A 15,412-nucleotide genomic window follows, 5' to 3' on the forward strand; every position below is an offset into this window, starting at 1 on the left:
CTCATATTAGTACCTTTTTAAAACTAGACTTGATAATTAGGAGAATGAAATAATTAAGTAAATTTACTCATGACTTCTTAAAGAAAGAGTTGCGTTTAGAAGATATCCTGAAATTAAAAAAAAAAAAGTTATAAACTTTAGAATTGACATGTTTTCTACCATTAAATAAGAAAATCAACAGATCGAGTCAAATTTTATAAATAATTAAGCTAATAAATAAATTTGATCTAATATATTTGAAGTTTGCTTGAATTTAAATAAATTAAGTTAAACAAATTGAAAACAATTCATAACCCAATCCAATCAAATTGACTTATTACATTTTCTATAGTTTTCAACCAAAATTATAACCTAATCCCTCACTTTACATGCATTTAATTTTCACCGACGAAAATGACACATTCAATAAGATCAAATCACTACATAGCAAATCATCTTCTTTTTTTACGATAAAGGAAACTCTCATCGATATTCTTTTTGGATTGCACGGGGTAAAATTCCGCGAAATAGCTTGCAAATCACGTAGAAAAGGTAACCCGCATTAGGCAAGCCTGGTGCGACGAGCTCGACCTAAAAGGCAAACCCTTTGCTAGCGCTAGCAAGGGGTTTTGAACTTGAGACCTCCAACATGGAAGTCCCAAGCTCAAACCACTGGTACATAACAAATCATCTTTTAACGGCAATTAATTAACGATAATAGCTTAATTATCACTAAATTATATTTTAGCGGCAATTGTCACTCTTTGTATATATATTTAAAGTCTTTAGCGATACTTGATCTAATGACACTTTATTAATATTATCGATAAAGACTTTAACACTCTTTATTAATGTGTCTATTTATTACCGGTAAAAGTTATTCTTTTAGCGGTAAATGTTGTGTGTTTGGTTTCTAATTTCGATTACACTATGAAAAAAAACAATCTAAAAGTGAGAAATTCATAACGTAATTGATATCCCAATTTTTAAAATTTCAAAGTCAATAATAGATTATTTAAATTTTATATAAACATTGTTTAATGATTAGATCAACTAGAACCATAATAGATTAAGAAGTGTCTCATTCCTATTGTATTTATGTTGCGTCTATCTGTTTGTGTATATATATATATATTTTTCTTATGAATAAAGGAAAATATTATATGGTTGAGATGGCAGACGAAAGGATTTTTTTATAAGAATTTGTCTGTAGTTAAATTATCCAAAAGTAAAACGTGATATTGATGTAACAAATTGCACCAATATTCAAAATAGTTTTATGACTACTTTTATCAAACAATCTGAACAAATAATAGTTCTCTTTTTAGTTCAGTTCTTGCAATTCTTAATTTTAAAAGGAAAATTCAAGCGTCATGGATGACGTTTTATATATGTGAAGTGCAGGTTGAGAGAATATTATGTAATCCATTTAATTTATGATACTATAATTGATCTTTCGCTCTTTTTCGAGATAAAAATCATGGTGTTCGAATCAGTTTTTATGTATTTTAATTAATTTCACGAGATATTTGTCATCTCCAACCAATAACAAATCACTCTGTCTATCAAAACTAAGAATATATGAAAAGAATATTCACTTAGGGTTTTTTGTTATAATTAGTTTCTATATTGACAATTATTCTATTTTTTTTATAACTCAAATTAAAATTGCATGTATTTCGTGTTTAATTTGGTCATGTGGCACCTAATAAACTATACATTTTTGTACGATTTGTTTTAATGAAATTTAAGAATTTAAGTTAGAGTTAGATGCCACTTTTTTCTAGCATAGGTCAGCATCTATAGCAATGCTTAAAAAAAAAAACGAGAGAAAAAACCTACAAAATATTGTGGTTTTGTGTTGTGTATTTTATTCAAATACTTGCTGAAGTATGCCCATTGTTTTATCAACGAAAGTAGAGCGGTTAAAAAGGATTTACACAACTCAATTCAATTCAATCCTAACGAGCTAGAGAGTTAAATGGTATGAATGAACTGATCTTTTTAATTAAAGGATCAATAATATAGCAACCCAACAAATCCAATTCTAAGCGGCCGCGAATTTAACCCTTAAAAAAAAATGAACAATATTATTTTCATAGAAAAAATATTAAACGCTTACATCTATAAACACGATATCAATAATACATAAATATCAAATAACTCCATCACAAGCACTGCAATATATATAATTAATGTTTTGTCATTCTACAAATTAAAAGTAATTTAGGTATCTTTAAATAGTAGTACAATTAACGTATCACAATAAGTGTTCTAAGGATATCTAGAAGAATGAGTCAAGGAAACGGAAAAAAGTTTGTAAAGAAGCTCACATCAACTAATATGGCCACTTGTGCAATCTTCATCTCTTACTTTTAAGAGGAAAAGTATAATTTTTGGCCAGATGGAGAGATTTTTATTACAATTAATTCGCCGTCTCAATCGCGTCTCAATTTATGCGGTGTGCTAAAAAAAAAATTTGATAGAAATAAATAGAGAAGAATAAAATACTTTTCAAACTAGTTGACTAAAATAAGTTGCTGGTGTTTGTATGGTTATTAACCATTGAGAAAAACGCCTGATATAAATTTAAATTTGATCGTTTAGAACTGATATATGTTTGCTATGAAAATGACTTATATATATTACTATTATTATACCAACGACTCACACAAATAACACTTTAATACATTTGACCAATTTTAATTTAAGATCATAAAACTAAAATATTTTTTTTTTATTTTCATAAATTTCATAACATATCAAACTATTTTACTCTTTTTTAAACGGATGAAGTAAAAGATTACTCACCATTTTTCTGAATTTTTCACTTCAAACCAATAAGTCGACTAGTATTCTTTCCAAACTCAAAACGAGTTTCACAATTCAATTGTGTTTCACGTGATCCTTTAATTTAATACCACTAATATATAGTGGGGTAATACTGTCTATATATAAAACTATACTACGCAGCAATAAATTGTCAAGAACTCAAAGTTGAAGCATTTTTTTTTCTTCAAATAATTATTTCAGCCATGCAGAACTTTTATAATTCAAATTGCTCTTGTTACTACCTAGCTATCATCTTTATATTTTTCCTCATAATTTTATTGAAACATTTGATTCATCCAAAAAAAAAATTACCACCTAGTCCTTTGTCTCTTCCAATAATAGGTCATCTTTACCTTATCAAAAATTCACTTCACCAAACATTAAACTCTTTATCAACTAAGTATGGTCCGGTTATATACCTCCGTTTCGGGTGTCGAAATTTATTGATTGTGTCCTCTCGATCCTCAGTAGAAGAATGTTTCACGAAAAACGATGTTGTATTTGCAAACCGGCCACGTAGCATGCTAGGTGACCGTGTTTCTTTTAATTATACTTCTCTTTTTTTGGCACCGTACGGTCAACTCTGGAGAGTTCTGCGCCGTCAAACAACGATTGAACTCTTCTCTACGAACAGTCTTCAAAAATCTTCTTTAATTCGAAATGAAGAAATTGAAATTTTGATTCGCTCTTTGTTTAAAGCTAGTGAAAAGAATACACGTGGCGGTACTAGGGTTGACTTGAATTGTTGGGCTTTTACTTTTGTGTTTAATATTATGATGAGAATTGGTACTGGAAAAAGTTGTGTGAGTGAGGAAGATATAGGAATGGAAAAGGGGAAAAAGATAATTGAAGAGATGAGGGGTGTTTTCTTTGCTAATTTGTTGGTTTTAAACGTTTGTGATTTTTTGCCAATTTTGAAATGGTTTGGGTACAAAGGGATTGAGAAAAAAATTGATTTAATGAGTATGAAGAGAAATAAATTTTTAAACAAATTACTTGACGAATTTCGACAAAAAAAATTTAGTAGTGATAGTGAACATGAAGCTAAGGAGAAGAAGGCAACGCTAGTCGAAACTTTATTGTCTCTCCAAGAATTTGAACCTGAATTCTACACGGACGATCTCATTAAAAGTCTTCTAGTGGTACGTACATATGTTCCCTCAAACTATCGCATAAAGTTGGTAGTATTAGATGTGCTTGATTTGCTTTAACAATTACTATACCTACTATTCAATATATATATATATATATATATATATATATATATATATATATATATATATATTCGTTATATACATTATATATCCTTGCAAATTTTGCTGGCGTGTCTTTTTGAGTATAGACGTGAAAATAATTGGCTCACTGTCGTTATTAGTTTCTAAAGATAGTAAATAGAGAAATCACATGATTACACATACTCCATTTATCATATATAATATTATTACTTATATTTTAAAAATATTACGTATTTTACTGCTTAAAATGAGAATTTTCTATCATATATTGAGGAAGATACATTTAAATACATATATCGTTGCTATCAAATATACAAAAATAAAGAGAGATAAGAGCAAGATAGGGAGGGAGGTGAGAGAGATTTGTTGCCAGATACATGTAAAGTCACTTGGATATAGTTTATCAAGAAAAAATACACCTAATATTAATTCTAATGTATTTCAAAATACATGTATTTGGACCTATCTAGACACAGCAAAAAATCTAATATGATTCACAATATTACAAATTAAAATGTATCTAAGTAATTACTTTTTTAACTAGTGAATTTATATAAGTGTTTGTCATGAATATTAGAGTAAATTATAGCCCAATACCTTTGGGTCACCTAGTATACAAAATCTATGTACATAGACCATAGTGTATAGATAATGTAAACTTTATACTAATATATACACGTATAATTTGCTTTTACTAATTATGTGTGTGTATGGTGTTTTAGGCTTTGTTTGTTGCGGGAACAGAGACCACATCGATGACAATTCAATGGGCAATGCGACTTCTTTTAGCTCACCCTAAAGTATTTCAAAAATTGAGATTCGAAATCGATAGCAAAGTTGGGAATAAACGTTTATTAAACGATTCCGATTTCAATAATCTTCCTTATTTACAATGTGTTATAAACGAGACGTTGAGATTATACTCTCTAGTACCACTTCTATTGCCTCATTACTCATTAGAAGATTGTAGTGTTGGTGGCTACCATGTACCAAAAAATACAATCCTAATGGTTAACGCTTGGGCCATTCATAGGGACCCCGAGTTATGGGACGAGCCTGAAAAATTCATACCTGAGAGATTCGAGGATATGGATGGGGCGAAAAAAGAAGGGTTTAATTATAAATTTATACCATTCGGTATGGGAAGAAGAGCATGCCCCGGAGCTAATATGGGCATGCGTACTGTTTCATTGGGGTTGGGTTCGTTGGTTCAATGGTTTGATTGGAAAAATGTGGAATTAGATGAAAATTATAGGAATATGGATGAATACTATAATTCTAATGTAATTTCAAGTAAGGATAAGCCTTTTGAGGCTATTTGCATTCCTCGTCAGCATTAATTTCGAATAAGAATTGTGTGGGTTTCTGTAATAAATAAGTATGCTAAAATGTATCTTGGATTGGTGTGTAACATGTGATATATATAAGGATTTTCTCTTTGTGTTTTAATGGAATGTGTTACCCAAATAAGATCAATATTGTGGAAATGGATTATGAGCCTGTCTCGATTGATTTATACTTTCGTTTTTATTTTATATGAGTATAGCTTAATTTCAGATGGAGTAAGACATTTCATTAATGGTAAAATAAATATTTTAAAGTTTATGTTACTATTTGATACAGAAATTTGTCAGTTTTTGACTAAGTAAAAAATAAGTCATATAAAGTGATGCAAAGGAAATAGTGTTTTTCAAGTTTAAATAATTTTTAAAGCGATTTTTATAGTATTTCAATAAAATAAAATATTATTTTTAAGCTAATAAGACGAAAATAAATATGAAGTTATAATTCTTAATTTATGATTTTTTTTATTTATTTATAAGCAACAAATTTTGAACTATAAGCTCAAACACGCTCATTCTTTAGTACATTTCCCAAAAACAGTTAATTATCATCTTGTATTTCCCATTTATACGTAACAGTAAATTATTCTTTGTTATATATGATCTATACAAAACTTGTAACTTATTCTGAAACAGATTTTTATTTTATTTATCATTCTTGATTAAAAAAATATATATCAATTTCCCTTTGCTTGTTGATAACGTAAAGATTAGTTTTCTTTTAATAGATTTCAGTTTCCACATACCTTTTATATTGAAAAAGTCACTCTAATTTTAAACTTTTCTTTCAAAAAGTATAGCAAGTGACTTTTCGAGAGAGAAAAGCCTTCATAATTTGAGTAACTTTTACGAGATAAAAGTTTATAATTGAGCGATTTTTCTTATATAAACTTCTTTTTTTTGGAATTAGTTGATACTTGACAACCACGCATTGCATGTCAGTTCCACTCATAGGTGAACTCATGTTCACGTGCACTCGTTAACTTTGAGAAATGAGTTCCTGAATAAAAACAAACGAGAAAAATGTGTACAAAACTTAGTCTCTCTATCTATTCGGCCTCATCCTTTATCCTTTTTTATTTGTCGATTACTTAAATTGGTCAGCAATGATCATGCTTTTTGTTTCTACGTACTAGAAATTTATCGCTCAACTACTAACTAATTTCATGCCTAGGTACTTTCAACGGTATATTACAAAACGAAAAAATGGCCAAAAATATGCCTACCATTTAGAAAATGACTCACATACTTATGTGTTCGATTTTATGATGAGAATTTGTACTGGAAAACGTAGCGTAAATGAGGAAGATATTGTTAGATAAATTTTTTCATACAATAGATGGAAAAATAAGTATATACATTTGTTACACATTTAAGCGGTAATAGGATAAAATAGAGATAGGAGAAATAAAAATTCCTTTGTTGGTCATTTATTTTTAAAATATATTTTTATTTTTTTATTTGTCCATTTTGACACATAAAAGAAGACAAAAAATTTTCATGTTAATAATCTTCAAATATCATTCTTGAAGACCTAATATATACTAAACATTAATTAATAGAGATATTAAGATAAAATATCTATGTTAATAATTATTTTCTTAATAGGTATGTCAAGTCAAACAATGACAGGTAAAAATGAATAGAGCCCAGAGGTGATAAGAAGCAAATTCATGCTATTATTTTTTGCATTAAAAAAACATAATATTAAACGCCGAATGTTTTTTAAACTTGTGAGTCGTTACCCTTAGCTTTCACTCTCTCTATCGTGAAGTGATAATGCTACAATATAATTATAGTATATATTATCTATTGAGAGTACTTGAATTTGTCAATAATTTAATCAATTGCCTTTTGTTGATAAGGTAAAGACTACTTCTTTAATAGATTTCAGTTTTCACCTACATTTTAATTTGGAGAAAGTCATTCTAGTTTTGAACTTTTCTCTTAGAAAGTTTTATAGTTGTGCGACTTCCCGAGAGAAAAGTTTCAATAGTTGAATAATTTTCTGAAAGAAAAGTTCACAATTGAGTGAATTTTGAGAAAAATTTATAGTTAATTAACTTTCGAAAAAAATTTCTTTATGATATTATCTCTATTTTATACAAACTTCTTTATCCTGTGATTAGTTGAAACTTGACAACCCCACATGCATGCCAGCCAGTGGTAGACTAATGTGCATGTGAGGTTATGTGCACTAATTTGATATTTTTATTTATAAATATCGATAAGCTAATATTTATCTTGATACACTTCAAAAAGATTATACTTAGCGTAGTATATAGTTAACTTGTGCACCTTATGTAGTTTGCACTTCTTCGACCAATGCTAAAGACTAATTATTAGACAGAAAAATCATATTTGACCTATATACTTTGTATTTTTGTTACTGCTCACACGATTATTCTTATGTCGTTATTTAAAATTTCACTTATCGTTTATATTAAAATAATAATTTCCCCGCTAGTCTTCAAATCTTATGTTCCCCTTCCGGTCCCGGCACACCTTTCACTTGGTTGTTTTCTTCTTTCTAACTGTCTCTTAAATTATTATTAGTGTTATTTTTTGTTATAGAAACGTAGAAATTTAGTATACTTAATTTGTCATTTACTTAAATGCGATCATTGCTTACGAAAATATTTTTAGCCTCCACACATTGAGAACTGATATGTATATATGAAACACAAATCTGTTTTACTAAAAACTACACTGCCTTTGACTTATAAAGTCTACAATTACTCTGTTTTTGGCCATGGAGATTCTCAACTCTTACTACTTATTGCTATTCTTTGCTATCTTTCTGTTAAAATACTTGTTTCGTTCCAAAAATCGTTTACCCCCTAGTCCTCTATCTCTTCCAATAATTGGTCATCTTTACATGATCAAAAATTCAATTCATCAGACATTAACCTCATTATCAGCTAAATATGGACCAGTGATGTACCTCCGGTTTGGCTGTCGAAACTTGCTTGTGGTGACTTCTCCATCCGCTGTTGAAGAATGTTTCACTAGAAACGATATTATATTTGCGAATCGTCCTCAGACTATGACTGGCGATAAGTATTCATTCAACTATACGGCTGTTGTTTGGGCTTCTTATGGTTATCTTTGGAGGGCGCTTCGCCGTCTAATGGTCATTGAGATTTTCTCTTTCAATAGCCTTCAAAAGTCTTCTGCATTGAGGAGTGAAGAAACTACAATCCTTATTCGCGGTTTATTTGAAGCTAATTGTGATAGGAGTGGGAGGAGTAATGTGAAAATTAACTTGAGTGATTGGGTTTCTAGTTTTGCGTTTAATGTTATGATGAGAAGTGGTACTGGGAAACGTTGCGTAAGTGAGGAGGAGATAGGAACAGAGAAGGGTAAAGAAATTATTGATGAGATCAAGGGATTTTTCTTCGCGACGTTGTTGCCTTTGAATGTGTGTGATTTCTTGCCAGTATTGAAGTGGTTTGGGTATAAAGGGATTGAGAAGAGGATGGTTTTAGCTCATGAGAAGAGAAATGAATTCCTGAATAGTCTATTTGACGAATTTCGACAGAAGAAAGTTAGTCCTATTAGTGTTTCGGAGTCTAGTACTGATCGAAACAGAGAGAAGAAGGGTACATTGGTTGAAACTCTATTGTCTCTGCAAGAATCAGAACCCGAATTCTATACAGATGATCTCATTAAAAGTGTTCTTCAGGTACGTTCGATCAAAAAAATTTCAACTTTAAGGTAACTTCACTAATTAGAGTTTGACAGGTTTTGTTTATTGCGGGAACTGAGACCACATCAATGACAATTCAATGGGCGATGCGACTTCTTTTAGCTCACCCTGAGGCATTTCACAAGCTGAGAGCTGAGGTTGACAGCAAAGTGGGGAATGAACGTTTGCTCAGTGAATCTGATTTCACTAATCTACCTTATTTGCAGTGTGTTATCAACGAGACGCTGAGATTATACCCTCCAGTACCGCTTCTTTTGCCTCACTACTCATTAGAAGATTGTACTATTGGTGGCTATGATGTACCTAAACATACGATCCTAATGGTTAACGCTTGGGCAATCCATAGGGACCCCCAGGTATGGGATGAGCCTGAAAAGTTTAAACCGGAGAGATTTGAGGGTATGAAAGGGGAAAAAGAAGGGTTCAATTATAAATTTGTGCCATTTGGAATGGGGAGAAGAGCCTGCCCTGGAGCTGCAATGGGCTTACGTACTGCTTCGTTGGTTTTGGGTTCGTTGATTCAGTGGTTTGATTGGGAAAATGTGGAATTTGAGGAAAACTTGGATGCGTGCTATAATGCTAGAATCACTTTGAACAAAGAAAAGCCTTTGGAGGCCATATGCATTCCGCGCAAGAATTGTATTCGATTCCTTGACCAGCTCTGAGTTTATTATCTATGTAGTGTAAGGATCTACCTTTGTTTTCTCAGTGGATGTTTATAAATAAGTACACGAGTTTAAGGACAAGGTAGAACAACTCTCTCGATTTGTTTGAGTTATCCTTCAATTAATTATAAGATCATTATAATCAGAGGTCTCGTGTTTGAGTTCTTTAATACATAATCATCTTGGTTAGAGAGCGTCTTACAATCCAATATGGAATTAGTCTAGACAACTACATACACTGGATACTAGATGAGAAAAAGTTAAGAACAAGAATCAAACCCATATCAAACTGAACAACATTGAAAACACATCAATTCTCCAAATACCAAAACATCTAAACTAACTTAATAAACTATCCATAAACTCCTTATCAGTTTCAAGAGAAGCCATGAAGTGAGGTAAAAGGCACACTTCCAAATCCATGCTACCATCACCTTCAATTCCTTCGTACAAACTAACTTCCCCATCAAACTTATGTGCATATCCACTTCTAAGTGCCACTCCTTTTCCAAATCCAAATTCATGTCCATCATGGTTAATAGCTCTATCATGATCCAAAAACGATTGGACAACTAAAGGCACATCCTTTGGTGAAAGTATATCAGAAACAGTTGAATCAAGACTAGCATGGATAAATCTTGTACCAGGGGTATTAACACAGTTGATCGATAAAGACGGTGTAAAGAGGGGGATTTTCTTGTTTAAGTGTTTTGAAACGACCAGCTAATAGGTTAAAATGAACAATAAGGTGATTGAGAGTGAATTCTTTAATCTTTTGCAATAGAGGATCAAGTTGAAAAGATGATGGCTTGGTGAAAAGGAGACCTTTTTGGATATATTGAAACGAAAGCATGGCTATATCCCATGATGATAGATAGATAAATAGGCTTTTTCGACTCTTCTGAATCGTAAAGTGGCTTGATGAAACAATCTGAAATGTGTTGAACAGTGGGTGAAGACGCCATTTGTTTTTGCTTCTTGTTATTGCAGTATGAAGATTTGGTTTTTATAGTGTATTTAATGCCTAGTTCTACTTACTAACACCCTCATTTGGATGATTGTTACCCGTTGTGTTGTATTGTTAGTTTAGATACAATGTTCGTTTTTATTCTAGAGACAATTAGAACAAGGAAGAGCCTTTGGAGGCTATTTGTATTCCGCGCCAGTACTGTTTTCAGTTACTTAATCTGCTCTAAGTCAATTCATTGCAGTATAGATCTGCTCCTGCTTATGTAAAAAATCTGAATTTACCTTTGTGTTCTGTTAGAGTGAGTAAAAACCTCATGTTGGTTGTGGAATGGAATAGACTTGGACAATCCTCTCCTCGTAAACTAACTCTACATTGACCATCGCCCATCGGCCTGAGGATGAAAGGTTGTGCTAAGACTCACTCTGCTACCCAACGCGTTCCGTAATACGGCTGGCCTTAGTCTGTATCTTGATTTTATTTCATATTTGTTGCATGTGAAACAACCTTAAAAAATGGAGCCTCATACAATCAAATCGAATAAAATCTCTATCTACAATGTCAGCGCCATATTTTGTAATAGCAGAAACCTTTAAACTTTAAAAGATAAAAGGTTAACGTGTTGACGTGTTGTAGTCTTAAGGGTGAAATAATATCTTACAAGATCTAAAAATCAGCTCATTCATTAAAATAAGTTCAAAGTTAAAAGACTTTTTAGTGTACACATGCATTTGACATCAGTGCTTACTTCAATTTAATTTACCTTATAATAAACAACAACACAAAATCTTTTGAAATTAATACAATCAGCCCATGCAACAACATTGGATAAAGCCTTTCCTCTGCGAGAGCCTTGCGTCTTCACGAAGCTTTTGAAAAGATTTGATTCTTTCTACTAAACTCAGTGGTTAAAATACTACTTTCATACGGTGAAAATTATTATTCGTGAATATGGAGATTGGATTCATATTACCAACTATACTCTTGATTTTCTCCATCTTTTTTTTTCGAAAATTACAAAATGCAAGAAAGAAAAATCTTCCTCCAAGTCCACCATTTTTACCAATTATTGGACACCTCCATCTCCTCAAATCTCCAATTCACCAAACCTTCAAATCACTTTCTAGCAAATATGGTCCAATTATGTACCTACATTTTGGTACATCTCAAGTGATAATCGTCTCCTCTGCCTCAATCGCGGAGCAATGCTTCACAAAAAATGACATTATTTTCGCGAATAGACCAAAATCTCTAGCTAGTAAACACCTTGGCTATAACCACACAACAATTGGATTCTCACCTTATGGTGATCATTGGCGTAATCTTCGCCGAATTTCTAATATTCAAATATTTTCCACTTTTACCCTCAACAATTCCTCTTCTATCCGCACGGAAGAAGTCCAATTCGTTGTTAAAAAATTAGCCCAAGAGTACAAAGGAGGAAGTACTCAAAAAGTGAAACTGAAAATTCTATTTGAGAAATTAGTTTACGATGTGTTAACGAAAATGGTTGCAGGTAAACGTTGGGCCGAGTCATCAACTGATGACTTGTTCGGCCCAACTATGATTATGAACATTTGTGATTATATTCCAATACTTAAATGGATTCGATTTCAAGGACTGGAGAAGAATTTGGTGGAGTTGAAGATAAGAAGAGATGAATTTCTTCAGGGCCTAATCGATGAATGTCGAAAGAGCAGAGCTGATAAAAAAACAATAATTCATACGTTGTTGTCTTTGCAGAGAGACCAGCCAGAATGTTACACAGATGATATTATTAAGGGTGTCATCATGGTAAGCTCATTCATATTCCCTCCTCTTCATTTTGTATCTGAGTTTGAAATAAATATACCTCCAAACAATCATAAATTTTAAGCAAATATTCACCGTCATACTTTTGACGCATTGGTGCCTATGCCCTAGAAAAACTAGAGCAAATATGTGCATTATACTAACGGCATATATGTGTCATAATCTTATCCACCGACTCGACATTTATTAAATATCGAATCAACGGATAAAATTGTCCCACGTGTTCCTATTTAGTCTCTCGTTATAGTAAAGGGCATATATGCTCTAATTTTTGGACACCAAAGGCACCAATGTCCCAAAAGTATGACAGAGGGTATCTGCATAACATTTGAGATAGTTCAAGGTATATTTGTCCACTTTCCCTTTAAAATATGTATAATAGTAACATTTTGAATGATGTTTTTAACTTCAGGATATAATGTCCCAAAATTATTTGTGTGTTAATTTGACGAGTTTAAGAAAGTAAGCGAGTTTTTTTAATATTATGATGTTAAATTTAAAATAGGGGAAAAAGATAAATATATCTTTGAACTATCCTAAATGGTATGTAGATATCCACCGTCATACTTTTGGCACATTGGTGCTCATGTCTCTAAAAACCAGAAAAAATATGTCCTTTATATTAACGGACATACACGTGTCATGATCTTATATATCTATTCAACTTTTATTAAATATCGGATCGACATATAAGATTGTGTCACGTGTACCTATTTAGCCTCATGTTAAAGTGAAGGGCATATATGCTCTAATTTTTGGGCTGCAGAGACACCAATGTCCTAAAAGTATGACGGAGGGTATCTGCGTACCATTTATGATAGTTTAGGGTATATTTGTCCTCTTTCCCTTCAAATGATGTGTAATAGTAACATTTTGAATAATACTTTCAACTTTTGTTGATTTTCAAAGGTAATGTTTACTGCTGGAACACATACATCAGCTGTAACAATGGAATGGGCAATGTCACTGTTACTAAACCATCCAGAGGTGATGAAAAAGGCTAGACTCGAAATCGACAACCTCATCGGAGAAACACGTCCACTAGAGGAACCAGACATCCTTAAATTACCATATTTGCGTTGCATAATCAATGAAACATTAAGGTTATTTCCTGCTGGACCACTTTTAGTCCCACATTTTTCAACACAAGAATGTACAATTGAAGGTTACCATATTCCTAAAAGTACAATATTGTTTGTAAATATTTGGGAGATTCAAAGAGATAGTAAAATTTGGGAAGATGCAAATGAGTTTAAGCCAGAGAGATTTGAAGGGGGAATTGAAGGATGTAAATTTATACCATTTGGTATGGGGAGAAGGGCTTGTCCTGGTTATGGACTTGCTATTAGGTTAATTGGTTTAGTTTTGGGCTTATTTATTCAATGTTTTGAGTGGGAAAGAATTGGGGATGAATTGGTGAGTTTAGATGAAAGTTGTGGGCTTATGTTAAGTAAACTTGAGCCTTTAGAGGCATTGTACAGGCCTAGAGAGTCTATGGTTGCACTCTTGTCTCAACTTTGAGTTTAATATGAATTAGTACAACTTTACGTGTGTAGAGATCGCGTTCAATTCGTGAAAATTTACTGAATATGTTGTTGTTTTTTATGTAAGTGAAACTCTAGTATATTTTACTTCGAAAGATAGCTTTGTCGTGGACTTGAAAATTTCACATGTAAATATCTCAGAATTTCACTTACAGAATTTGAAGCAACATGAAAAATGTCTGTATTTTTTGAATTACGAGGGCTGGAAAGTGGACATTTGTGAATGATATTTTTGGTACTATTTTGAGAAATAGTTTATGTTCTGAAATATCAAATTTCACACGTGAAACTTTAGGATATTTATTAATTTGACAGTAAAAGATATCTCCAACTTATACTTTTAAATCCACAAGTAAATATGTCTAAGGTTCATTTATAGAATTTTAAGTTACGTGAGAATATCTATTTTTCTATTATAAGGGCTAAAGAGTAAATATTTGTAAATGTCACTTCTTGGTGCTATCTTGACATATTTTATATTACGATCAAATTTCACTAGTTGGTACTATCTTGACACATTTTATATTCCGATCAAATTTCACTAGTGAAACTTTAAGATATTTGACTTTAAGTTATATTTTCGTCTTGAACTTTCACACCTCACAAACTCCATTTGTGAAATTGAACAATGACTCTTTAATTTTCACTATGTGACCATGTCTATTTTTCAATTTTACAAGAGCCTAAAAGTGGATATTTATGAATTTACTCTTTACGTGTTATTATATCCTGAAGTTAAACTTGAATATAAAAATTCAAAACTAACCATAATTTTTCCAAATCACGTTGAATTTACGGAGTATTAAGGTATTTGTTCATGAATAAAACTTTAAATATTTGTTAAATAAGTCAAGAAAGACAGCGGTATTTGGCTGTAAAATTTAATTAATTATTCCGATTTTAAACTTGACATATAAAATTTAAAGTTTGGGAAAATAAATCTTCCTCCGTTCATAATTATCCATCATTTTAGTTTGGTGAGAGTTCAATTATCGTATAATTAAACTTTGGCATTGCTTTTAGCATAATTAAACGTTCACGCTATTCTTTGCTTCCATTTAAGATATTTTTATTAGGACGCATAACAAATGCTAAAATTGTATAGCTTGATAATTATAGTACGAATTACTTTATATCACTCAACTATAGAGTTCAAATTTTATACCAACATGGTGTTACAATGGTTGTGATATATCTGCACTTAATGAGAGGTTTCGGTTAAAATTCTTAAGATTGAAAAAAATCTTGTTGAGAGCATCGCTCACGTTAATAAGTCTTATAATATGCAAACTCAAATTTAGTTGAATTCCAATGCTAACACAAGTG

The 15,412-nt window shown here is 31.6% G+C and overlaps 1 protein-coding gene across 1 annotated transcript; it reads left to right on the forward strand.

The window, feature by feature from the left end:
* Positions 1-2,952: 2,952 nt before the first annotated feature.
* On the forward strand, positions 2,953-14,097 carry LOC101268390 (uncharacterized). Its single transcript, XM_019213677.3, has 7 exons — positions 2,953-3,953; positions 4,769-5,383; positions 8,109-9,074; positions 9,134-9,760; positions 10,975-11,031; positions 11,664-12,524; positions 13,452-14,097. Exons 1-7 carry the CDS (start codon positions 3,015-3,017, stop codon positions 14,061-14,063), a joined length of 4,677 nt encoding a protein of 1,558 aa, XP_019069222.3. The 5' UTR covers positions 2,953-3,014; the 3' UTR covers positions 14,064-14,097.
* The last annotated feature ends 1,315 nt before the right edge of the window (positions 14,098-15,412 follow it).

This window comes from Solanum lycopersicum, chromosome 4 (assembly GCF_036512215.1).
Source record: "Solanum lycopersicum chromosome 4, SLM_r2.1".
Classification (NCBI taxonomy): Eukaryota; Viridiplantae; Streptophyta; class Magnoliopsida; order Solanales; family Solanaceae; genus Solanum; species Solanum lycopersicum.